The sequence below is a fragment of the Phyllobates terribilis genome, unplaced genomic scaffold (assembly GCF_046119375.1).
Source record: "Phyllobates terribilis strain yellow unplaced genomic scaffold, ASM4611937v1 Scaffold_36__1_contigs__length_13169755, whole genome shotgun sequence".
In the NCBI taxonomy this organism is placed as follows: Eukaryota; Metazoa; Chordata; class Amphibia; order Anura; family Dendrobatidae; genus Phyllobates; species Phyllobates terribilis.
In genome coordinates, this window is record NW_027362796.1 from 10,155,778 (window position 1) to 10,182,811 (window position 27,034).

General features: G+C 49.5%; 1 protein-coding gene across 4 annotated transcripts in view; it reads right to left on the reverse strand.

Annotated features, from left to right (window-relative positions):
• Positions 1-7,106: 7,106 nt before the first annotated feature.
• LOC141182832 (uncharacterized) overlaps positions 7,107-27,034 on the reverse strand; it is a 618,372-nt gene continuing 598,444 nt past the window's right edge. For all 4 annotated transcript variants that reach the window (XM_073660961.1, XM_073660963.1, XM_073660960.1 and 1 more), the window contains exons 2-7: positions 14,101-14,240; positions 13,792-13,971; positions 13,585-13,708; positions 13,413-13,501; positions 13,126-13,216; positions 7,107-10,864 (exon numbers count right to left, since the gene is read on the reverse strand). In XM_073660961.1, coding sequence (XP_073517062.1) covers positions 8,943-10,864; positions 13,126-13,216; positions 13,413-13,501; positions 13,585-13,708; positions 13,792-13,971; positions 14,101-14,169 — 2,475 coding nt within the window. In that variant the 5' untranslated portion in view covers positions 14,170-14,240 and the 3' untranslated portion in view covers positions 7,107-8,942. The remainder of the gene's footprint in view (positions 10,865-13,125; positions 13,217-13,412; positions 13,502-13,584; positions 13,709-13,791; positions 13,972-14,100; positions 14,241-27,034) is intronic.

Genomic DNA, 27,034 nt, shown 5'->3' on the forward strand with positions numbered 1-27,034 from the left:
AATTTGGACGCACCCCAATACCCCTTTGAAAATTTGGACGCACCCCAATACCCCTTTGAAGCGACTTAGAGGAGGGCCTCCTGAAAACAATGTTCCCATTATTAGGAAGTGTGTCTCCCATACTGTTTACCTATGCAGTGAATGCAAGGGTTGTCAAAAATTTGGAGGCACTCCAATGCCCCTTGGAAGAGACGCGGAGGTCAGAAGGCCTCCTCAAAACAATGTTACCATTATTAAAAAGTGGGTTTCCCATTGTGTTTGTCTATGCAGTGAATGCAAGGGCTGCCAAAAATTGGGAGGCACTCCAATGCCTCTTGGAAGAGACGTGGAGGAGGGCCTCATAAAAAAATGTTCCCTTTAGAATGGAGCGGGTCTTCTATACTTGTAATGCCCATGCACTAAGTGTATGAGTGTATGGGCTGACAAACATTTACCCCTGGGGGCTATACATGAACATACTGTATAAAAAATTTTTTTTACGAGCATCATAAACACCCTTTAAAAAAATTGGGTGGGTGTTGCATCATGGACCACGGTCACACAGGTGATATGTGGTGGAGGAGGAGGACAAGAGCAAATAGCCAAAATCAGGAAGCGTATACCCATGTGTGGGTGTGAAAAGGTGCATGGGAATACACCTCCCAAAAAAAGACACTGGATTTGAGTTTATGTTACGCTGCTATCATTCGGTGGTGTTGAGAAGTCTGGCCCAATCCAGCCCTTGTTCATTTTTATAAGAATTAGCCTGTCAGCATTTTCAGTTGGCTGATGCGCTTATCAGTTATAATTCCACCAGAGGCACTAAAAACCCACTCTGATAAAACGTTAGCGGCAGGCAGGCCAGGACCTCCAAGGCGTAGAGAGCCAGTTCATTCCACGTGTCCAGCTTGGATACCCAATAAATATAAGGCACAGAGGAATCACGGAGGAGGTTGGTACGGTTGGCAAGGTACTTCCTCAGCATTTTCCCAAACTTTGCACTCCTTCTGAGAGTAACTGTGCGATGGGAGGGGCTGAGAAAACTCTCCCAGAACTTTGACAGTGTTCCCCTGCCTCTGTTGGAGTTGTGTCTCTCTCGACTGTACTCCTTGGTTGTCCAACGAACTGTGACCTCTGCTGCCAGCGTTTTCAGATGGGAATTTTTTTAATAGTTACGCAACAAGGGCCTTCTGGTACTGCCCCATTTTTGTAGACCTGTAAGCCTCAGGAATAAGAGATAGAAAGTTCTCCTTGTAGCGTGGGTCTAGAAGTGTCACCAACCAGTAATGACTGTAACCAAAAATTTTGAGAACGCGAGGGTCACGGGAAAGGCAGCATAACATAAACTCAGCCATGCGTGCCAGATTGCTAACAGGCAAGACTTCCATGTCCTCACCAAGAGGACGACTGACCATGCTCTCCTCCTCCCTGTCCTCAGGCCATCCACGCTGAACTGACAGTATGACAGTTGTACAGGTAGTACCGTCTATAGCGCATGAAACTAGCTCCTGTTCTTCCTCCTCCTCTTCCTCATTGTCACCCAATCCACGTTGGGAGATGAGGCTGGGCTCTGTGTAATCACGCTGTATGGTTCCTTGCTCCATCTTATCGTGCTCCGCCTTCAATGCATCCTCTTTGATTGTGAGCAGAGAGTGTTTCAGAAGACAGAGAAGCGGGATGGTGAAGCTAATTATGGTGTCATTGCGCTCACCATCTTGGTGGAGTCCTCAAAGTTTTGGAGGATGGTACAGATGTCTGACATCCATTTCCACTCCTGAGGTCTTATGCGTGGAGTCTGAACTGAATACCAACGGCCTTGTTGATGCAGGTAGTCAACAACTGCCCTCTTCTCCTCACAAATCCTTCCCAACATCTGCAGTGTAGAGTTCCAACGCGTTGGGACATCACACACCAATCAGTGAGCCGGAAGCTGCAAACGCTGCTGAAGCACGGTAAGGGCGGCGGAAGCTGTAGCTGACTTTCTAAAATGGGCAAACAGGCGGCGTACTTTAACAAGCAGATCCGGCAGTTCCGGGTAGCTTTTGAGAAATCGCTGAAACACAAGGTTAAGCACATGGACCAGGAATGGTACATGTGTGAGCTCGCCTCAGAGCCGCCACCAGGTTCCGGCCATTGTCACACACGACCATGCCTGGCTGTAGGTTCAGCAGTGTCAGCCACAGATCTGCCTGCTCTTTCAGAGCGCTCCACAACTCTTCAGCATTGTGCGGTTTGTCACCTAAGCATATTAGCTTCAGAACAGCCTGTTGCCGCTTGGCCGAGGCAGTGCTTCCAGCTTGTGACTGATGTGATCATTTCGGAGATGGAGGCTGAAGAGTAGGAGGTGGCTGAGGTGCAGGAGCTGTAGACTGTGGGGGCAACCCTGATTGACCTAGGGCCCACAATCCTCGGCGTCGGGAGGATGTGTTCCGTCCCAAGGTCTGGCTGGGTCCCGGCTTCCACTATGTTAACCCAGTGTGCCATCAGCGACATGTACTGTCCCTGCCCACAAGCACTTTTCCACGCGTCTGTGGTTAGGTGAACTTTCCCTGTATCTGCATTGTTGAGGGCACTGCTAATGTTGTGGGACACGTGCTTGTGGGGACGGCACACCGCGAAAAATAGTGGCGGCTGGGGACCGAGTACCGAGGGACGGCCACTGCAATCAGGTTGCGTAAAGCTTCCTTCTCCATGAGCCTAAAAGGCAACATTTTGAGCGCAAGCAGTCGTGAAATGTGGGAATTTAGTAGTGTGGCCTGTGGGGCGTCGGCTGCGTATTTGCGTATTTGGACAACTGAACGCTGCGCTGTGACAAGGACATGCTTGCTGATAGTGCTAGTTGAGAGTGTGCAACGACAGGTGCAGGGCAGGAGGCATCTTCGTATGGCATGTGCCATGGGCAGGGGATTGGCTTGCACGCACAACAGCAGAAGAAGCAGTGGTGTCACCCGCAGACACTGTTCCTGGACCCTGGGATTCGGTCCACAAAGTCGGGTGCTTTGCTGCCATGTGCCTGATCATGCTGGTGGTGGTCAGGCTGGTAGTTTTGCTACCCCTGCTGATGCTGGCCAGGCAGGTGGTGCAAATGGCCTTTTTGGGGTTATCGGCAGAGTATTTAAAAAACAACCAGACTCGGGAAGACTTAACAGTTGTACTGGCAACTTCAGTCGTGTTGTTGTTACGTGTGGTTGCCCGCCTTCTGTTTGTGGTCACCACACTGCTTCTTCCTGCCTGTTGGGGTGCTCGGCCTCCCGCCTCCTGTGTTCTGCTGTCCTTGCTCTGCATGTCCTCCTGCCAGGTTAGGTCAGTTACTATATCATTCACCACCTTGTCTTCCACTTCCTCACCCCGGTCTTCCTTCTGACTTTCTGGCAATTGTGTCTCATCATCGTCCACCTCTTGTGACACTTTCCCACCGTCACCTTCATACGACCGTGGCTGCTCAAATATTTGGGCATCGCAACATGTGATCTCCTCTTGCCCCGTTTCAAGTGGACCAGGCGAGACGCCCGAATCTATAAATGGAAAAGTGAACAGCTCTTCGGCGTGTCCAAGTGTGGGATCAGTTGTCTCTGGGCACTCGGTATGGTGGGTGGAAAGGAGGTTCAGGGTGAGGAATATGCGGTCCAGACTCACAGCTACTGAGACTTCACCGTGTGGAAGACAGGGTGGTGGTGGTGGCTAAGTGACGGAAGCATTATCTGCTATCCAACCAAGAGCCTTTTCACACTGATCTGTGTTCAATAGTGGTGTATTGCGGTCCCCTATTAATTGGGACAGGAAGGTCGAGCAAGAAGATGTGGGCATTTGTTGTGGCACAATTTCAGCTTGCCCTCAGCCTCGGCATGCACCATCACGTCCAGTTCCCTGTCCCTTGTCACGTGCCTTGCCCATTTTAAATGGAGGACAATATCTTCCACGCTCACTACAAATAGCTGAATTTGGAGCCAACTTATATGTGATCCGTGTGACGGACAAACCACAGTTTTAAATAGCCGGCCTGTAGGTAACTATTTTTAAACAACGTTGACCTCGTGTCAATAAGTTCACTGACACACTGCAACAAAATTTCAATGGAGGCCAGAAATGGCAGTATTTTCAGCGCAATTATATGTGATCCGTGTGACGGACAAACCACAGTTTTAAATAGCTGTATTTTTAGCGCTTTAATATGGAAAGGACCTGGCTGTATTCTGCAGTGCCAACAAGCAAATGGGGCAGATAAACGGTGTTCTCTGGATTGCTTTTTAAGCAAATAATCAGGATTAAGATAAAAAATAAATTATTCCTGGCCCCTGATACCTGGGCCTATTTCTACAAATATCTGTAAAAGGACAAGCAGACAGAACTGGAATGGACCCTCTTGCTATGTGCACTGCAGTCTGCTATATACCCGGCCTGCCTGCTTAGCATGGCGGCGCCAGGTCTGATATAGACCTGATGACGCTGTGCGGCCAGCCAATCCCTGTAATGCAATAACCAACATGGCTGCGGCATTACAGTGTGTGGCAGAAAATCCCTGCATGTTGATTGGCGATCTAAAGTGCGCCACACATGCAGGGTGGGGACCCGAGCTCCCGCCGAGCAACCCTGGAAAGTGTCACAAGAGCAGTGAGATGCTCAGGCATGCACCGAGCAGTAGCGAGCATGCTCGCTCATCACTAGTTACGGTTCATTACAACATTCCACGCTAAAGCGACAGAATTACGTGACTGTCTTATCAAATCATGGCCCATCTTAATGGCTGACCCTATATTGGCAAAATATCTACCAGAGAGACAACAAATCACCTTCAGAAAGGCAAAAAATCTCTGTGATCACCTTATGAGAAGCCACTATTATCCTACCACTCCCCCTAATTTTTTGAAAAGACCACCTCCACTAAATGTATGTGTACCATGTGGTAGATGTGTGGCGTGTCCTAATGTCGAACATGCTAACTCTTTCACAGATTCCCAGGGCTCTAGGACCTATTACATCACCAAACCGATAACTTGTACCTCTAAAGCGGTGGACTATTATGCGATATGCCTGTGTCCTAAAATCTATGTAAGGTTCACAACTAGACAACTTAAGACAACAATACGTGAACACGTCCTAGGTATTGAAGCGGCGGTAAAGGAAACTGATATTTCTACGTTAAAAACTATTCCCAAGCATTTTAGAATACACCATAAGTGTGACGCATCTAAACTTAAAGTTCGGGGTATTGACATGATCACCACTAATATTAGGGACGGTAGAGTGAGCCAACTATTAGCCCAGAAAGAGAGCAGATGGATTTGGACTTTAAAAACACTCCATCCATTGGGCTAGAACGAAAATATTAGTTATGCCCCATTTCTCTGATCACCTATATCCACATTGTTTTAACTTTTTCCTATTTCTTTAGTGTTCCTCCATGAGAGTTTGTCGTCTTTTTCTACCAAATATTCATAAAGGCATTACATGGTGATTGGCATGTTTGTATACGTGATCTCTCCATTTCTATGTCAATGACGTTCATGACTTCCATTCTGCTATTGGATAACATGGACATAATTGCTGGCACTGTATTGTCTCTCAAGATCTGTAACTTTTTTCTGTGTGTGCATTTTTTGTCCATACAGTTATTATTGTATATCTTTCGCATTTATAGATCGATATTTTGAGAGATATTTTCTTATATCTTATTATGCATTTACAGTATACTATGATCTCATATAATCATGTTATACTTCATGCGTTTCTTAAAGATATACTTTATTTGTTTCGTCATGTCCAATTAACTTCTCTGACTTATATATAATTGGCTATCGCCTATACCCCTTAGATATATATATACATTTGTGCTATGCTATTATTGACAGTTTACCCCATTATGCTAGTTTCTTTTTCTCTCTGGTTGTATTTGACTATATATGTCTGTGGACTGGGCGGTACGCATGTCTTCACTGTTCTCTGTGGTGTCCTCGCTGGTCGTATCAATATTTGCTCCATGACGAGCGGTCACGTGGTTCCCCATGTGCTTGCGGCATCATGGATCATATGATGCGGTAGCCGTGGATGCCGCGGTGATTGCCATGTGTCATGCCACGCCCTCCCTACACCCATTGGCGGACTACACCCCCCCTTTTCCATTGGCTCAAGGGTTTCTAAACCCTACCCACCTTCATTGACGCCACCCCCTGACGAAGGCAGCCGTGCTGAAACGCGCATCAGGGTGAGCGCCATTGAGGAGCGTGTTCACATCCACTGTGGCTGTAAGTATTCTATAGGATTTATGCTACACTCTTTTTGCTGCCGTTCTTTAATCTTTTTTCCTACTTAGGTGCATTTTCTAGGCTTTAATATGTATTAGGATATACTTTTACCCTGTAGCCTAAGAGGTCACTTATAAAGATCTGCTGTCCCCGGTATGAGCTATCTAGATTAGTACCTATATATAGACAGCGGTATGACTAACCTCTTATATAGCAACTACTTCTGACCTACCTCATAAGCACCTGCACTTTTATTGAATGCTTCACTGCATTTTAACAATATATTCTTATTTTTTTGGCAGCCCAATTATGTATTTACATCAGAAAATAATCATGTTAATTTGTCTCATGCTCCTCATTAGTGCTCCTCCATTGTTTTACTATTAACTGTCTCTGATTCATATTTTTTTCCTGTATAAATTATAATGAATACAATTTTGTAATTTTTTCACTATTATATGGGACTCTGACTTGAAGTTTTTTCCTCTTGTTTATTATGTATGGAGAACTATGTGGGGCCCATTATTCTGTATGGAGGACTATGTGGGGCCCATTATTCTGTATGGAGGACTATGTGGGGCCCATTATACTGTACACTGGTTGGCCCACGACTTTGTCAAAGTTTTTCATTTTGGCCCTCTGCATGTTTTGAGCTTTACATCCCTGATGTAGTCAGTCTGGGTAAATGTACATGGAAATGGCAATAATGCAAAGCTGCTAATTGGACTTTGCTACAAGCCTCCTAATATAGCTGAACACGTAGAGGATGATATGCTGCAACAAATTAAAAAGGCAACAAAAACATGTCATCGTCAAAAGTGTTGGCTCCCTTGAAATTGTTCCAGAAAATGAAGTAATTCTCCCAGAAAATTATTGAAATTACACTTTTTGTTATACACGTTTATTTCCTTTGTATGTATTGGAACAACACAAGAAAACAGAAAAAAAGGCAAATTGAACATAATTTCACACAAAATAGGTAGGACAAAATAGGTGACACCTTGCCAAAATTGTGGGTAAACAACTTTGTTTCAAGCATGTGAAGCTTGTTCAAACGCAATTTTGGCAAGTAACAGGTGTGGGCAATATGAAAATCACAACTAAAACCAGATAAAGGAAGAAGTTGATTCAATCTTTGCATTGTGTGCATATGAGTGGCACACTAAGCATGGAGAAAACAGAAAACGGAGAAGAGAACTGTCTGAGGACTTGAGAACCAAAATTGTTGAAAAATATCAACAATTTCAAGGTTATAAGTCCATCTTTAGAGATCGGCATGTTCCTTTGTCCAAGGTGTACAGCATAATCAATAAATTTACAACCCATACAGTCAAATATGGGGGAGGTTCAAAGGTGTTTTGGGGTTGCTTTGCTGCCTCCGACTGTGTGCAAGGCATCATGAAATCTGAAGATTAGCAAAGGATTTTGGGTCACAATATAGTGCCTAGTGTCAGAAAGCTGGGTTTGCGTCCTAGGTAGTGTTGAGCGAGCATGTTCTATTAACCCTTTCGCCGAGTATGCTCGGGCCGAGCTCCGAGTATTTACAGCTGCTCCGTGATATGTTTGAATCACTCCCATGTGCATGATTTGCAACTGTTTGACAGCTTTATTACATGTGAGGAATGTCCATTTCTTACACATTCCTCACATGTAATAAAGCTGCCAAACAGTCGCAAATCATGGACACTGGAGCGATTCAAACATAACACTGAGCAGCTGTAAATACTCGGAGCTCACCCGAGCATACTCGGAACAGAACATACTCGCTCAACACTAGTCCTAGGTCATGGATCTTACTGCATGACAATGAGCCCAAATATACTTCAAGAAGCACCCAGAAAATGGATGGAAACAAAGTGCTGGAGAGTTCAAACAAGCAATGAGTCTTGATCTAAATCCCATTGAACACCTGTGGAGAGATCTTAAAATTGCTGTATGGAGAAAAATATTAAAATTTGAGAGTCCTCAGTGGTTGATACCATTTTTTCAGTTAGCCATTAGTCAGTAAGCTTTCGAGACTACTCAGATCTCTTCAGCAGACATAGTATAACACAAAATCTGAAGAGTCACATATTTATACACAACAGGGCACAGGAATAATGCAATAGATAAGACAAGTGAAGTGAAGCAGAACTATCAGTATGGGAGAGGGATAAGCAGTTGTGGCCGTAAAAATGTGTGGACACAAGTAGATTTATTCTTTTTTTCGTTTTTTTGTGTGGTGATGAGAATTCATCCTTGTTTTAAATTTTTGCCCTGTCTTCCCTACATACAGACCCCCAGTTGGACATTTGGAACATATAATTAAGTTCATTGTGATGCAGCTGAAAGTACCTGGGATCTTGTGGTCCTGATGTGAGTTGGGAATCTTTATCTTGTCCGTGGTCTTTATAAATGGACGGGTTTTACATTTACAGTTGGTGAGGATGAATCCTGTAAGTTTCACCACAAAGGTGAAACTATCCTCCCGGTCAGTTTGCTTTTCCTCCCAGTACCTTTTAATTCTAACAATGTTAGGTTTCTGGGAGATTATACTTGTTCCTTTTATTTTTGGTTCTCCTTAGCTTGCCTTCTTTGCCCTATATGAATGTGTTTTTCTTTCTCATTCAGGGTTTTCATATTTTACTTCATACTTTCCTTTCCCCTTGTTGACAGTGTGTTGCAGTGTCCCCTCTGGTTCCTCAGGAGGTATGAGAAACTCATCAACGACTTATTAGGGAGTTAGGTCTGTGGTGACGTTTTTAGTTGTACAGCTAGGGCATTTCTTGTCTGTACAGAGACTAGTTGGGTGTAGTTGCGGCATTCTCCCGTGTGGGTTCTCCGATGGTTATCAAGATGCGCTTTCTGTTTAAAACATTTCCCACATTTTGAACATGAAAAAGGCTTCTTCCCTGTGTGAGTTCTCTGATGTTTATTAAGATGTGAATTCTGTCCAAAACATTTCCCACAATCTGAACATGAAAAAGGCTTTGCCCCTGTGTGGGTTCTCTGATGGTTGATAAGATTTGATTTCTCTGTAAAATATTTCCCACATTCTGAACATGAAAATGGCTTCTCTCCTGTGTGAGTTCTCTGATGGTTGATAAGAGTTGATTTCTCAGAAAAACATTTTCCACATTCTGAACATGGAAAAGGCTTCTCCCCTGTGTGAGTTCTCTGATGTTTGAAAAGATTTGATTTCTTTGCAAAACATTTCCCACATTCTGAACATGAAAATGGCTTCTCCCCTGTGTGAGTTCTCTGATGCATATTAAGATATGATTTCTGGTTAAAACATTTTCCACATTCTGAACATGGAAAAGGCTTCTCCCCTGTGTGAGTTCTCACATGTTTGATAAGAGTAGATTTCTTTGCAAAATATTTCCCACATTCTGAACATGAAAATGGCTTCTTCCCTGTGTGAGTTCTCTGATGTTTATTAAGATGTGAATTCTGTCCAAAACATTTCCCACATTTTGAACATGAAAAAGGCTTCTTCCCTGTGTGAGTTCTCTGATGTTTATTAAGATGTGAATTCTGTCCAAAACATTTCCCACAATCTGAACATGAAAAAGGCTTTGCCCCTGTGTGGGTTCTCTGATGGTTGATAAGATTTGATTTCTCTGTAAAATATTTCCCACATTCTGAACATGAAAATGGCTTCTCTCCTGTGTGAGTTCTCTGATGGTTGATAAGAGTTGATTTCTCAGAAAAACATTTTCCACATTCTGAACATGGAAAAGGCTTCTCCCCTGTGTGAGTTCTCTGATGTTTGAAAAGATTTGATTTCTTTGCAAAACATTTCCCACATTCTGAACATGAAAATGGCTTCTCCCCTGTGTGAGTTCTCTGATGCATATTAAGATATGATTTCTGGTTAAAACATTTTCCACATTCTGAACATGGAAAAGGCTTCTCCCCTGTGTGAGTTCTCACATGTTTGATAAGAGTAGATTTCTTTGCAAAATATTTCCCACATTCTGAACATGAAAATGGCTTCTCCCCTGTGTGAGTTCTCTGATGTATAATAAGATTTGATTTCTGTACAAAACTTTTCCCACAATCTGAACATGAAAAACGCTTCTCCTCTGTGTGGGTTCTCTGGTGTTTAAGAAAACTAGATTTATGGTTAAAACATTTTACACATTCTGAACATGGAAAAGGCTTCTCCCCTGTGTGAGTTCTCTGATGTTTGATAAGAGTAGATTTCTCTGTAAAACATTTCCCACATTCTGAACATGAAAAAGGCTTCTCAACTGTGTGAGTTATCTGGTGCCTAACAAGACTTGATATCTGATTAAAATATCTCCCACACTTGGAGCAAGAAAATCTATTCTTCGCTGTGTGAATTTTTTGATGTTTAAAAAAAGACTTTTTGAGAAGAAAACTATTTCTATATTCTGAATGTGAAAATGGCTTCTTTGCATTAGGAGCAGTTTGTTTTTTAATGCTTATTTTGTGACTTTGATTTTCCTTAGTAGTCGGTAATGAATCAGAAGACGAGACCTGTTTCAAAGGATCAGATGGCAGATCTTTGCTGTGAAGGGATGATGGTAAATCTGGAGTAATGGCATTCACTTCAATTGCATCCTGTGGAATCTGAAAATTATCTGATTTGAAAATTGAAGATGTCAGCTGTCCCTCTGATCTCCTGGTACAGTCATCTGCCAAGAATAAAAACAATCATCATTTTTTAATAAAGAATCCTTGAATTTTATATTTTTGAACATTTCTACTTAAACGGTCCATTAAAAAAGGCAAGTTATATAAAAAAATTCACTTATTCACCAAGACAATGACCATCTAATAGAAAACCTCATAGGATGAAGCAGTGGAGCGTGGTGTTCAACTGTTTGTTCATTCTGGCTCCCAAATATGGAGTAAAAGGCGCAGGCTCTGTCCAGCCACTAAGATTAGGGTGCCTGGGACCTGTAGTACCATCCAGTCTGGCAGTATGGGTGTGTGTGCTGTCCAGCTGGAATAATCTGCTCCCTGCTTCAGCCATTTGGAAAGCACCACACCCTACTAAAGGTGGAAGCATATTGCTGGAAGCTGCCAGATACAGCCTTGTTCTCCTCTGGTTCAGTCCTCTGTGCTCAGCTCCCGGCTTGTGGATTTGTTTCCTGTTGTGACCTCGGCCCGTTTACTGACTACTCGTGTCTTCTGATTTTGTATTTTCTCTGCCCTCCTGGTTCTGACCCGGCTACCTGACTATTCTTCTTTCCATCTCACTCCAAAGAATAGCAGGTAACACCGTGGCCCAAGCCTAGGGGTCTCTGTGTAGGTTCAGATCCATGTAGAGGGGTTAAAGGGTGATGATCAAAGTAATTTGTGAAATCTGTAAACAGGGTAGATAGTGACAAGCCTGTTCGTGGTAGCCATCTTTTGAGCATTCCTAATATCTAAATGGCGCTCCTTCCCTTCTTAACCTGCCATGTGCCCAGACAGTAGTGTACAACCGTATATAGGGGATTGTCAGATTCAAAAGAAGTTGGAAAATAATTTGTAAGGTCCATTTGTTTCCTATTATCCTTTGTGAAGAATTCCAAAGTTATCACCACATAAAGTGACACACGTCAGATTTGAAAAATGGGGCCTGATTAGAAACATAAAACTGCGGGAAGGGGTTAAATCAGAGGATTACAGAAGTTAAAAACTGTGACTATAGACAATAAAACATCGACTGAAATGATCAAACTGAACAGTCTTCATCAGAGAAAAATGAGTAACTAGTGGTGAAACCTCTCTGGGGTAATTGGAGTATGGGGCTCGGTGGCTCTTGGCAATCTAAACTATCATAAGAACCAATATTTTCTGTCAGATGAGTGTCAAGAAGAAATATTAGACATTTAAAGTGAACTTTTTTATAATACTGCATTTGGAAGAGGTAATGGAGATCTTTTTGAAAAACTACCAGGGAGTTATAGAGTCACATAAGTGAGGCCGGCCGATCCCACCACAATGAAACTATCATAGAGAGGGAATTTGTAAAAAAAAGAAAGAATATAAAAACATGTAACATCCCCAACAACAACGTATGTATGAAGGGAGAAATCCAACACTAAACTGGAGTTGCACTCATTTATGGTGGACCATTTGGCTCGAACAAGCCGGAACCCCGAACACGAACCTGAATTTGAAATGCCGAACAAATTCGCTCAATACTATTTATGATGTGGAGTGAATCCATGAAACCAGGGCTCAAGCCAACACATCTCCTGCAGGCGTGAAAAAATGTATATTACAGCCATCAGCCACGCACAGCTTAGAGATATATCATGGCACAGGTGTAATGTTTTCTGTATAGTTTATCACAATCCAGTTTGCAGTTAGTTGGTTTTAAAATAAATTGAACAGTCAGGATAAAGGGAAACTCTACTGTTATTGTACAGAAATTCACACTTGGCCTCACTGCACATTTAATGTTGTCGATCATAAAAGTGAAGTTTGGCCAAAAAGACTGGACCTGGTCTTGTAGGGACCATATGAGCACATTCAGCAGCACAGAAGGTAGATTCATCCAATAAGATATCAGGGATCTAGGAAGCCAACACCATCATTACCCTCCGCTTTCTCTTACAGGCCCATCATTATATTTTTCTTCAAGGGATTTTCTCACTAGTCAGCACATTCTACGTACGCTGTCATTTGGCTTTGTAGTTTACAGACCTGGGCAGGTAACGGTCAGCGTCTCCTAATCCCAGGGGGTAGGTGGATCCTCCAGGTTGTAAGTGCTACAGAAAAGGGCTTTCACAATTACACAAAGTAATCTGAATATTTTCGGACGGAGGAGAATGTTGTGGTCTAGCGGCAAAATGGTGATCACACGATTGTGATATGGCTGGACTACATCACCGATAAAGCAGCCACAGCCAGTGACTGAGAAGAATCTGTGACTTCTCTGCATTTAGTGGTTACTACTCACCTGGGTAGTCATATGTAGGAATCTCCTCTTTACACCGCTCATCACCCCTCACATATGTCTCTGTAGTATTAATATGGGTCAGATCTTCACCCTGAAACAAATATTATAAAAGTCAAAGACAGATGAAGAAGTCACATCTATGATCAGCTCTAATCCTGTTATCTCCACCGTTCTCATAACACAAATTTAAAACATAATAATGGTGGATAAAACAAGACTGAAGACAGGACCTTTACAGCCGTCTACACATCATAGGGGAAATCTCATGACATCTTCTCTCCATCTACCTGAAGAACATTGGTATCTTCTTGTTTACAGTCCTGTGGAAGAAGAGGATGGGGACATCTCTCTGGTGTTGTCCTCTTACTGGATAGATCTGGAGGAAACACATACAAGGACTGAATTCATTTTTTACATACAGATAATTATAGGCCGTGTGTATTTAGTCCTGTCTATTACCTGGTGATGTGAAGGGCTGGGGAACCTCCATCATGACGTCCTTGTACAGATCTTTGTGTCCTTCTAAATACTCCCACTCCTCCATGGAGAAATAGACAGCGACATCCTGACATCTTATAGGAACCTGACACATACAATGATACCGTCATCCCCCAGATCCCTTCATAGCATTACTGTATAATATCCCAGCATTCCCAGCAGTGTCACCTCTCCAGTCAGCAGCTCAATCATCTTGTAGGTGAGTTCTAGGATCTTCTGGTCATTGATGTCCTCATGTATCAGAGGGTGAGGTGGAGGCCCTGTGATTGGGCTCAGGGGTCTTCCCCATTCCTCAGACACAGGGTCCTGACAGCGCTCACTAGAGGTCTTCTTCACTACTGTGTAATCCTGGTTATGGAGAGACACATTAATAAATCTCCCTCCAGACATTTCCAGAGTCCTCACCTCTCCAGTTCTGTTCATCTGTTATTCCCATAGATAAGAATGATGTAATGGGACGTCATCAAAATCTCTCACCTCTCCAGTAAGACGGAAGAGGATCTCTAGGGCGAGGTGTAATATCCTCTCCGCCATCTTGTCCATCATTTTCCTGGATAAATCAGGAAAATTTTCTTATATAGATGATCTTCACTGAGAGGATCCGGTATTTTAGAGATCTGAATGAGAAAAAGATAAGCTGATGGATAAGACCATTTTTCACAGCTTACTAATTCTCCTATACATAAAGATGGAAATATTCTTTGACCTGATCTTCGCCCGGCTCTGTTCAATACATGATTTTACTAACTCTCCTCTTCCACTCTCTGATCACAACCTTCTTTCATTCTCTGTCAAGAACTGTCACCCTGCTCAAGACACCCCCACTTTCCACACTTATACAAATATACATGCCATTAACACCCAGAAATTTATGAAAATGTTGCAATCATCATTGGCCCCAATCTCCTCCCTCTCATGCCCTGACTTTGCACTGAAGCATTATAACGAAACATTGCAATGCGCCCTGGATGAAGCCGCACCTCCTACACAGAGAACAACTCGGCACAGACGGCGACAACCCTGGAACACACTGCAAATACACTTTCTCCAGTGGTGCTCCAGGTGTGCCGAACGGCTGTGGACAAAATCTAATCTGGCCGAAGATTTCCTCCATTATAAATTTATGCTTAAAACCTATAACTCCACCCTTCACCTCTCCAAACAAACCTACTTTAACAACCTCGTCATCTCATGGTCCAATAATCCTAAACACCTGTTTGACACTTTTCACTCTCTCCTTAATCAAACAGCACAGGCCTCAAACATCAACCTCAGCACTGACGATCAGGCCAATTATTTAAAAGAAAAAAATGACCATATCCGATAGGAAATTTTCTCTCAATCCCCAAATGTTATGCATACTCCTCCCTCCCACACTGCATCTTGCTAATTTTCTGACTTCAAACCAGTCACGAAAGAAGAAGTGAAAAGGCTCCTTTCTTCCTCTCGCTCTACCACCTGCACCAGTGACCCTATTCCCTCACATCTCCTTCAGTCCCTTTCTCCAGCTGTCACTACTCACCTAACTAAAATATTAAACCTCTACCTTTCATCTATTATTTTTCCCTCCTTTTTTAAACACGCCAGCATACATCCATTACTTAAAAAAACATCCCTCGACGAGAACTGTGCTGCTAACTACAGACCTGTTTCCAATCTTCCCTTTATCTCTAAACTACTCGAACAAGTGGTCCACTCCTGTCTAATCCGCTATCTCTCAGATAACTAACATTCTACTGAAACTGCACTCACTAAAGTTTCTAATGATCAACTAACAGTAAAATCTAATGGTCACTACTCCCTGCTGATTCTCCTGGATCTCTCTGCAGCATTCGACACTGTGGATCTACCTCTCTGACCGCTCCTTCACTGTGTCTTTTGTTGGCTTCTCTTCTTCTCCCCTTCCCCTTATTCTCGGGGTTCCTCAAGGATCAGTCCTAGACGCCCTTCTTTTCTACTTATACACCGCTTCTATTGGACAAACAATTAGCAAATTCGGTTTTCAGTACCATCTCTATGCTGATGACACCTAATTAGACACCTCTTCTCTGGACATCACTCCTGCATTATTACAAAATACCAGTGATTGTCTTTCCGCTGTCTCTAACACTATGCCCTCCCTCTATCTAAAATTGAATCTGTCAAAAACTGGACTCCTCTTATTTCCTCCCTCCACTAACCTATCTATGCCCGATATTGCCATTTCTGTTTGTGGCTCCATCATTACTCGCCAGCAACATGCCCGCTGTCTTGGGGTCATACTTGATTCAGATCTTTCCTTCACTCCTCACATCAAATCACTTGCTCGCTCGTGTCTTCTATACCTCAAAAACATCTCTAGAATTAGAAATTTTCTTTCCTTTGACTCTTACTGTAGCTCTTACTCATTCTCGTCTGGACTATTGCAACTCTTTACTTATCGGTCTCACCTACCGATACAACGATGTCTCTTCCCTGTGCCAGTCATTGCACTGATTGCTCATCCAATACAGAGTTCAATATAAACTTAGTGCTCTTACCCACAAAGCTATCCACGATTCAGCACCACTCTACATCTCCTCCCTCGTCTCATTCTAGCAGAACGAAGGGCACTGGTAGGGTGGTAATGACTTAAAGCTGAAATCCTCAGTAAGCCGCACCTCCCACTCCCGTCTCCAAGATTTCTCGCATGCTGCACCAATTCTTTGGAATGCACTACCCAGGACAATTTGATTAATTCCCAATACCCACAGTTTTAAGCGTGCCGTAAAAACCCATTTATTTAGACTGGCCTATCACCTCAACATACTTATCTAACTGTCCCAGTTTTGGCCCATATTAAAATTTTCTTCAAAATCATGCTCATACCATCCATGCACTGCATAGCCTCTGTCTGTACTGTACACATACTGGCTGGCGATCAGTTCATGTAGTGTTATGTACTTACCCTATTTAGTATATTAAGGCTGTATTATACAATATATGTACATTTTACCTTTTGTGTCTCCCCTATTTCCTTATAGACTGTAAGCTTGTGAGCAGGGCCCTCACTCCTTTTAATATCTGAGTTATGCTTATTCTGTAAAGTCTGTATTGTCTGAGTAAGTCCCCCCTAAAATTGTAAAGTGCTGTGGAATATGTTGGCGCTATAAAAATTATTATAATTAAATTCAGATGTAAATCTCAGGCCCACTCTATTGATGTTGAGTTCCCTGACAAATTCAAAAGATTGTTCACTCGTCCCCGACCAGATGATAAAAATGTCATCAATATATTTGTACCATACCCCAATATATGGCTGCCATCACTTATGACCATCCCTGAATATTGTGGATTCCTCCCACCAGTCCAGGGATAAGTTAGCATATGAGGGGGCACAGAGGCTCCCCATCGCAGTACCCCTGAGCTGGTGGAAGTACTTCCCGTCAAAAAGAAAGAAGTTATGAGTAAGAGTGAATTTTAGAAGATCCTCCATGAAGTCATTATGTCTGCTACACTCTATTGACCTGGATTTCAGGAAATATCTTACTCCTCTGATACCATCCTCATGCGGTATATTACTGTACAAAGCCTCGATATCTAGTAAGGCCTGGTCCCCTACATGCATGTATACATGCTCGAGGGTCTACATGTAGGGGAGCAGGCAAAGGGAAAACCAACTCTAGAGGGATTATTCCAACTTCAGGACCTCAGGCGATACTATGGGAACATTACACTGTGTAGGGGCATCATACATCCTGCATAAGGGGGATAATGGGGGCATTACACTGTGTGGGGGCATCATACATCCTGCATAAGGAGCATAATGGGGGCATTACACTGTGTGGGGGCATCATACATCCTGCATAAGGGGCATAATGGGGGCATTACACTGTGGGGGCATCATACATCCTGCATAAGGGGCATAATGGGGGCATTACACTGTGTGGGGGCATCATACATCCTCCATAAGGGGCATAATGGGGGCATTACACTGTGGGGGCATCATACATCCTACATAAAGGGCATAATGGGGGAACATTACACTGTGTGGGGGCATCATACATCCTGCATAAGGGGCATAATGGGGGCAGTACACTGTGTGGGGGGCATCATACATACTGCATAAGGGGCATAATGGGGGCATTACACTGTGTGGGGGCATCATACATACTGCATAAGGGGCAAAATGGGGGCATTACACTGTGGGGGGCATCATACATACTGCATAAGGGGCATAATGGGGGCATTACACTGTGGGGGGCATCGTACATACTGCATAAGGGGCATAATGGGGACATTACACTGTGTGGGGGCATCATACATCCTGCATAAGGGGCATAATGGGGGCATTACACTGTGTGGGGCATCATACATCCTGTATAAGGGGCATAATGGGGGCATTACACTGGGGCATCATACATCCTGCATAAGGGGCATAATGGGGGCATTACACTGGGGCATCATACATCCTGCATAAGGGGCATAATGGGGGCATTACACTGTGTGGGGGCATCATACATACTGCATAAGGGGCATAATGGGGGCATTACACTGTGGGGGCATCTTACATACCGCATAAGGGGCATAATGGGGGCATTACACTGTGGGGGCATCTTACATACTGCATAAGGGGCATAATGGGGGCATTACACTGTGGGGGGCATCATACATACTGCATAAGGGGCATAATGGGGGCATTACACTGTGTGGGGGCATCATACATCCTGCATAAGGGGCATAATGGGGGCATTACACTGTGGGGGCATCTTACATACTGCATAAGGGGCATAATGGGGGCATTACACTGTGGGGGCATCGTACATACTACATAAGGGGCATTATGGGGGCATTACACTGTGTGGGGGCATCATACATACTGCATAAGGGGCATAATGGGGGCATTACACTGTGTGGGGGTATCATACATCCTGCATAAGGGGCATAATGGGGGCATTACACTGTGGGGCCAGTAAAGGGGTCCTGTACTATGAGAACAATACGTTTCCTCCCTTCCTGTCTCCATAGTTGGGTCGTATGTATCTATTATAGGAAACAGAACAAAAACCTTGATTCTTATAAAGGGGCAACACAAGACCCCAAAAGAGTCTCCGTGCTGAAGGGGTTAATGCCCCCTGCCTCCAGTAATGGGGTCTCCACATACCTCCACCTGCAGAGCCGCCACCACATATATGGCTGCTCTGTGCGCACAGGAGCTGTGATGAGGTCACAGGAGGGGAGGAGTCAGGGGTCACATGATCAGGGGCCTCAGTGGATGCAGGACTCTGCTGTGCTGGTTGTCATGGTGCTGGATGAGCTGTAGTTTATGTGTGGGGTCAGGAGGGGTTTACAGTGTGGATGTAGCAGAGCCGTGTGTGTACGAGGTGTACGGAGCGGAGCCGCGTGTGTACGAGGTGTACGGAGCAGAGCCGTGTGTGTACGAGGTGTGCGGAGCGTAGCCGTGTGTGTACGAGGTGTACGGAGCAGAGCCGCGTATGTACGAGGTGTACGGAGCGGAGCCACGTGTCTACGAGGTGTACGGAGCAGAGCCGCGTGTGTACGAGGTGTACGGAGCGGAGCCGCGTGTGTACGAGGTGTACGGAGCGGAGCCGCGTGTGTACGAGGTGTACGGAGCGGAGCCGCGTGTGTACGAGGTGTACGGAGCGGAGCCGCGTGTGTACGAGGTGTACGGAGCGGAGCCGCGTGTGTACGAGGTGTACGGAGCGGAGCCGCGTGTGTACGAGGTGTACTAAGTGGAGCCGCGTGTGTACAAGGTGTACTGAGCGGAGCCGCGTGTGTACGGAGCAGAGCCGCGTGTGTACGAGGTGTACGGAGCAGAGCCGCGTGTGTACGAGGTGTACGGAGCAGAGCCGCGTGTGTACGAGGTGTACGGAGCAGAGCCGCGTGTGTACCAGGTGTACGGAGCAGAGCCGCGTCTGTATGAGGTGTACGGAGCGGAGCCGCATGTGTACGAGGTGTACGGAGCGGAGCCGCGCGTGTACGAGGTGTACGGAGCAGAGCCGCGTGTACGAGATGTACGGAGCAGAGCCGCGTGTGTACGAGGTGTACGGAGCAGAGCCGCGTGTGTACGAGGTGTACGGAGCAGAGCCGCGTGTATACGAGGTGTACGGAGCAGAGCCGCGTGTGTACGAGGTGTACGGAGCAGAGCCGCATGTGTACGAGGTGTACGGAGCGGAGCCGCATGTGTACGAGGTGTACGGAGCGGAGCCGTGTGTACGAGGTGTATGGAGCGGAGCCGTGTGTACGAGGTGTATGGAGCGGAGCCGCATGTGTACGAGGTGTACAGAGCAGAGCCGTGTGTACGAGGTGTACGGAGCAGAGCCGCATATGTACGAGGTGTACGGAGCGGAGCCGTGTGTACGAGGTGTATGGAGCGGAGCCGCATGTGTACGAGGTGTACTGAGCGGAGCCTTGTTTGTACGAGGTGTACTGAGCGGAGCCGCGTGTGTACGAGGTGTACTGAGCGGAGCCGCGTGTGTACGAGGTGTACTGAGTGGAGCCGCATGTGTACGGAGCGGAGCCGCGCGTGTACGAGGTGTACGGAGCGGAGCCGTGTGTACGAGGTGTACGGAGCAGAGCCGCATATGTACGAGGTGTACGGAGCGGAGCCGTGTGTACGAGGTGTATGGAGCGGAGCCGCATGTGTACGAGGTGTACTGAGCGGAGCCTTGTTTGTACGAGGTGTACTGAGCGGAGCCGCGTGTGTACGAGGTGTACTGAGCGGAGCCGCGTGTGTACGAGGTGTACTGAGTGGAGCCGCGTGTGTACGGAGCGGAGCCGCGCGTGTACGAGGTGTACGGAGCAGAGCCGCGTGTGTACGAGGTGTACGGAGCAGAGCCGCGTGTGTACGAGGTGTACGGAGCAGAGCCGCGTGTGTGCGAGGTGTACGGAGCAGAGCCGCGCGTGTACGAGGTATACGGAGCGCAGCCGCGCGTGTACGATGCGTACGGAGCGGAGCCGCGTGTGTACGAGGTGTACGGAGCAGAGTCGCATATGTACGAGGTGTACGGAGCGGAGCCGCATGTGTACGAGGTGTACGGAGCGGAGCCGCGCGTGTACGAGGTGTACGGAGCGGAGCCGCGTGTACGAGATGTACGGAGCAGAGCCGCGTGTGTACGAGGTGTACGGAGCAGAGCCGCGTGTGTACGAGGTGTACGGAGCAGAGCCGCGTGTGTACGAGGTGTACGGAGCGGAGCCGCATGTGTACGAGGTGTACGGAGCGGAGCCGTGTGTACGAGGTGTATGGAGCGGAGCCGCATGTGTACGAGGTGTACAGAGCGGAGCCATGTGTGTACGAGGTGTACGGAGCAGAGCCGCATATGTACGAGGTGTACGGAGCAGAGCCGCATATGTACGAGGTGTACGGATCGGAGCTGCGTGTACGAGGTGTACTGAGCGGAGCCTTGTTTGTACGAGGTGTACTGAGCGGAGCCGCGTGTGTACGAGGTGTACTGAGCGGAGCCGCGTGTGTACGAGGTGTACTGAGTGGAGCCGCGTGTGTACGAGGTGTACTGAGTGGAGCCGCGTGTGTACGGAGCGGAGCCGTGTGTACGAGGTGTACGGAGCAGAGCCGCGTGTGTACGAGGTGTACGGAGCAGAGCCGCGTGTGTACGAGGTGTACGGAGCAGAGCCGCGTGTGTGCGAGGTGTACGGAGCAGAGCCGCGCGTGTACGAGGTATACGGAGCGCAGCCGCGCGTGTACGATGCGTACGGAGCGGAGCCGCGCGTGTACGAGGCGTGCGGAGCCGTGTGTGTACGAGGTGTACGCGGAGCGGAGCCGCGCGTGTACGAGGCGTACGGAGTGGAGCCGCGTGTGTACGAGGTGTACGGAGCAGAGCCGTGTGTGTACGAGGTGTACGGAGCAGAGCCGCGTGTGTACGAGGTGTACGGAGCAGAACCGCGTGTGTACGAGGTGTACGGAGCAGAGCCGCGTGTGTACGAGGTGTACGGAGCAGAGCCGCGTCTGTATGAGGTGTACGGAGCAGAGCCGCGTCTGTATGAGGTGTACGGGGTGTGCGGAGCCGCGTGTGTACGAGGTGTACGAGGCAGAGCAGTGTGTGTACGAGATGTACGGAGCGGAGCCGCGCGTGTACGGAGCGGAGCTGGGCATGTACGAGGTGTATGGAGCAGAGCCGCGTGTGTCCGAGGTGTACGGAACGGAGCCGCGTGTGTACGAGGTGTACGGAGCGGAGCCGTGTGTATACGAGGTGTACGGAGCGGAGCCGCATGTGTACGAGGTGTACGGAGCGGAGCCGCGTGTGTACGAGGTGTATTGAGTGGAGCCGCGCGTGTACGGAGCGGAGCCGCGTGTGTACGAGGTGTACGGAGCAGAGCCGTGTGTATACGAGGTGTACGGAGCGGAGCCGCATGTGTACGAGGTGTACGGAGCGGAGCCGCGTGTGTACGAGGTGTATTGAGTGGAGCCGCGCGTGTACGGAGCGGAGCCGCGTGTGTACGAGGTGTACGGAGCAGAGCCGTGTGTGTACGAGGTGTACGGAGCAGAGACGCGTGTGTACGAGGTGTACGGAGCAGAGCCGCGTGTGTACGAGGTGTACGGAGCAGAGCCGCGTGTGTACGAGGTGTACGGAGCAGAGCCGCGTGTGTACGAGGTGTACGGAGCAGAGCCGCGTGTGTACGAGGTGTACGGAGCAGAGCCGCGTGTGTACGAGGTGTACGGAGCAGAGCCGCGTCTGTATGAGGTGTACGGAGCGGAGCCGCGTGTGTACGAGGTGTACGGAGCGGAGCTGCGTGTGTACGAGGTGTACGGGGCGGAGCAGTGTGTGTACGAGATGTACTGAGCGGAGCCGCGTGTGTACGAAATATACGGAGCGGAGCCGCGCGTGTACGGAGCGGAGCCGGGCATGTACGAGGTGTATGGAGCGGTGCCGCGTGTGTACGAGGTGTACGGAGCAGAGCCGTGTGTGTACGAGGTGTACGGAGCAGAGACGCGTGTGTACGAGGTGTACGGAGCAGAGCCGCGTGTGTACGAGGTGTACGGAGCAGAGCCGCGTGTGTACGAGGTGTACGGAGCAGAGCCGCGTGTGTACGAGGTGTACGGAGCAGAGCCGCGTGTGTACGAGGTGTACGGAGCAGAGCCGCGTGTGTACGAGGTGTACGGAGCAGAGCCGCGTGTGTACGAGGTGTACGGAGCAGAGCCGCGTGTGTACGAGGTGTACGGAGCAGAGCCGCGTGTGTACGAGGTGTACGGAGCAGAGCCGCGTCTGTATGAGGTGTACGGAGCGGAGCCGCGTGTGTACGAGGTGTACGGAGCGGAGCTGCGTGTGTACGAGGTGTACGGGGCGGAGCAGTGTGTGTACGAGATGTACTGAGCGGAGCCGCGTGTGTACGAAATATACGGAGCGGAGCCGCGCGTGTACGGAGCGGAGCCGGGCATGTACGAGGTGTATGGAGCGGTGCCGCGTGTGTACGAGGTGTACGGAGCAGAGCCGTGTGTGTACGAGGTGTACGGAGCAGAGACGCGTGTGTACGAGGTGTACGGAGCAGAGCCGCGTGTGTACGAGGTGTACGGAGCAGAGCCGCGTGTGTACGAGGTGTACGGAGCAGAGCCGCGTGTGTACGAGGTGTACGGAGCAGAGCCGCGTGTGTACGAGGTGTACGGAGCAGAGCCGCGTGTGTACGAGGTGTACGGAGCAGAGCCGCGTGTGTACGAGGTGTACGGAGCAGAGCCGCGTGTGTACGAGGTGTACGGAGCAGAGCCGCGTGTGTACGAGGTGTACGGAGCAGAGTCGCGTCTGTATGAGGTGTACGGAGCGGAGCCGCGTGTGTACGAGGTGTACGGAGCGGAGCTGCGTGTGTACGAGGTGTACGGGGCGGAGCAGTGTGTGTACGAGATGTACTGAGCGGAGCCGCGTGTGTACGAAATATACGGAGCGGAGCCGCGCGTGTACGGAGCGGAGCCGGGCATGTACGAGGTGTACGGAGCAGTGCCGCGTGTGTCCGAGGTGTACGGAGCGGTGCCGCGTGTGTCCGAGGTGTACGGAGGAGAGCCGCGCGTGTACGAGGTGTACGGAGCGGAGCCGCGCGTGTACGAGGTGTACGGAGCGGAGCCGCGCGTGTACGAGGTGTACGGAGCGGAACCGCGCGTGTACGAGGTGTACGGAGCGGAACCGCGCGTGTACGAGGTGTACGGAGCGGAACCACGCGTGTACGAGGTGTACGGAGCGGAACCGCGCGTGTACGAGGTGTACGGAGCGGAGCAGCGCGTGTACGAGGTGTACGGAGCGGAGCCGCGCGTGTACGAGGTGTACGGAGCGGAGCCGCGCGTGTACGAGGTGTACGGAGCGGAGCCGCGCGTGTACGAGGTGTACGGAGCGGAGCCGCGCGTGTACGAGGTGTACGGAGCGGAGCCGCGCGTGTATGAGGTGTACGGAGCGGAGCCGCGCGTGTACGAGGTGTACGGAGCGGAGCCGCGCGTGTACGAGGTGTACGGAGCGGAGCCGCGCGTGTACGAGGTGTACGGAGCGGAGCCGCGCGTGTACGAGGTGTACGGAGCGGAGCCGCGCGTGTACGAGGTGTACGGAGCGGAGCCGCGCGTGTACGAGGTGTACGGAGCGGAGCCGCGCGTGTACGAGGTGTACGGAGCGGAGCCGCGCGTGTACGAGGTGTACGGAGCGGAGCCGCGCGTGTACGAGGTGTACGGAGCGGAGCCGCGCGTGTACGAGGTGTACGGAGCGGAGCCGCGCGTGTACGAGGTGTACGGAGCGGAGCCGCGCGTGTACGAGGTGTACGGAGCGGAGCCGCGCGTGTACGAGGTGTACGGAGCGGAGCCGCACGTGTACGAGGTGTACGGAGCGGAGCCGCGCGTGTACGAGGTGTACGGAGCGGAGCCGCGTGTGTACGAGGTGTACGGAGCGGAGCCGCGCGTGTACGAGGTGTACGGAGCGGAGCCGCATGTGTACGAGGTGTACGGAGCGGAGCCGTGTGTACGAGGTGTACGGGGCGGAGCAGTGTGTTTACGAGGTGTACGGGGCGGAGCAGTGTGTGTACAAGATGTACGGAGCGGAGCCGCGTGTGTACGAAATATACGGAGCGGAACCGCACCTGTACAGAGCGGAGCCGGGCATGTACGAGGTGTACGGAGCGGAGCCGCGTGTGTCCGAGGTGTATGGAACGGAGCCGCATGTGTACGGAGCAGAGCCGTGTGTGTACGAGGTGTACGGAGCGGAGCCGCGCGTCTACGAGGTGTACGGAGCGGAGCCGCATGTGTACAAGGTGTACGGAGCGGAGCCGTGTGTGTACAAAGTGTACGGAGCCACGCGTGTGTACGAGGTGTACGGAGAGGAGCCGCGTGTGTACGAGGTGTACGGAGCAGAGCCATGTGTGTATGAGGTCTACAGAGTGAAGCCGCGTGTGTACGAGGTGTACGGAGCAGAGTCGTGTGTGTATGAGGTGTACGGAGTGGAGCCGCGTGTGTACGGAGCGGAGCCGCGCGTGTACGAGGTGTACGGAGCATAGCTGCGCGTGTACGAGGTGTACGGAGTGGATCCGCGTGTGTACTAGGTGTACGGAGCGGAGCCGCGCGTGTACGAGGTGTACGGAGCGGAGCCGCGCGTGTACGAGGTGTACGGAGCGGAGCAGCGTGTGTACGAGGTGTACGGAGTGGAGCCGTATGTGTACGAGGTGTACGGAGCGGAGCCGTATGTGTACGAGGTGTACGGAGCGGAGCCGCATGTGTACGAGGTGTACGGAGCGGAGCCGCATGTGTACGAGGTGTACGGAGCGGAGCCGCATGTGTACGAGGTGTACGGAGCGGAGCCGCATGTGTACGAGGTGTACTGAGTTGAGCCGCGTGTGTACTTAGCGGAGCCGCGCGTGTATGAGGTGTACGGAGCAGAGCCGCGTGTGTACGAGGTGTACGGAGCAGAGCCGCGTGTGTACGAGGTGTACGGAGCAGAGCAGTGTGTGTACGAGATGTACGGAGCGGAGCCACGCGTGTACGGAGCGGAGCTGGGTATGTACGAGGTGTATGGAGCAGAGCCGCGTGTGTCCGAGGTGTACGGAACGGAGCCGCATGTGTACAAGGTGTATTGAGTGGAGCCGCGTGTGTACAAGGTGTATGGAGCAGAGCCGCGCGTCTACGAGGTGTACGGAGCAGAGCCGCGCGTGTACGAGGTGTACGGAGCGTAGCCGCGCGTGTACGAGGTGTACGGAGCGGAGCCGCGCGTGTACGAGGTGTACGGAGCGGAGCCGCCCGTGTACGAGGTGTACGGAGCGGAGCCGCCCGTGTACGAGGTGTACGGAGCGGAGCCGCATGTGTACGAGGTGTACGGAGCGGAGCCGTGTGTACGAGGTGTACGGGGCGGAGCCGTGTGTACGAGGTGTACGGGGCGGAGCAGTGTGTGTACAAGATGTACGGAGCGGAACCGCGTGTGTACGAAATATACGGAGCAGAGCCGCACCTGTACAGAGCGGAGCCGGGCATGTACGAGGTGTACGGAGCGGAGCCGCGTGTGTTCGAGGTGTATGGAACAGAGCCGCATGTGTAAGAGGTGTACGGAGCAGAGCCGTGTGTGTACGAGGTGTACGGAGCGGAGCCGCGCATCTACGATGTGTACGGAGCGGAGCCGCATGTGTACGAGGTGTACGGAGCGGAGCCGTGTGTGTACAAGGTGTACGGAGAGGAGCCGTGTGTGTACAAGGTGTACGGAGAGGAGCCCTGTGTGTATGAGGTCTACGGAGTGGAGCCGCGTGTGTCCGAGGTGTATGGAACGGAGCCGCATGTGTAAGAGGTGTACGGAGCAGAGCCGTGTGTGTACGAGGTGTACGGAGCGGAGCCGCGCATCTACGATGTGTACGGAGCGGAGCCGCATGTGTACGAGGTGTACGGAGAGGAGCCGTGTGTGTACAAGGTGTACGGAGAGGAGCCCTGTGTGTATGAGGTCTACGGAGTGGAGCCGCGTGTGTACGAGGTGTACGGAGCAGAGCCGTGTGTGTATGAGGTGTACGGAGTGGAGCCGCGTGTGTACGGAGCGGAGCCGCGCGTGTACGAGGTGTACGGAGCATAGCTGCGTGTGTACGAGGTGTACGGAGCTGAGCCGCGTGTGTACGAGGTGTACGGAGCTGAGCCGCGTGTGTACGAGGTGTACGGGGCGGAGCAGCGTGTGTACGAGATGTACGGAGCGGAACCGCGCGTGTACGAGGTGTGCGGAGCGGAACCGCGTGTGTACGAGGTGTGCGGAGCGGAGCCGCGTGTGTCTATGACGTGTACGGAGCAGAGCCGAGTGTGTACGAGGTGTACGGAGCAGAGCCGCGTGTGTACGAGGTGTACGGAGCAGAGCCGCGTGTGTACGAGGTGTACGGAGCAGAGCCGCGTCTGTATGAGGTGTACGGAGCGGATCCGCATGTGTACGAGGTGTACGGAGCGGAGCCGCGTGTGTACGAAATATACGGAGCGGAGCCGCACGTGTACAGA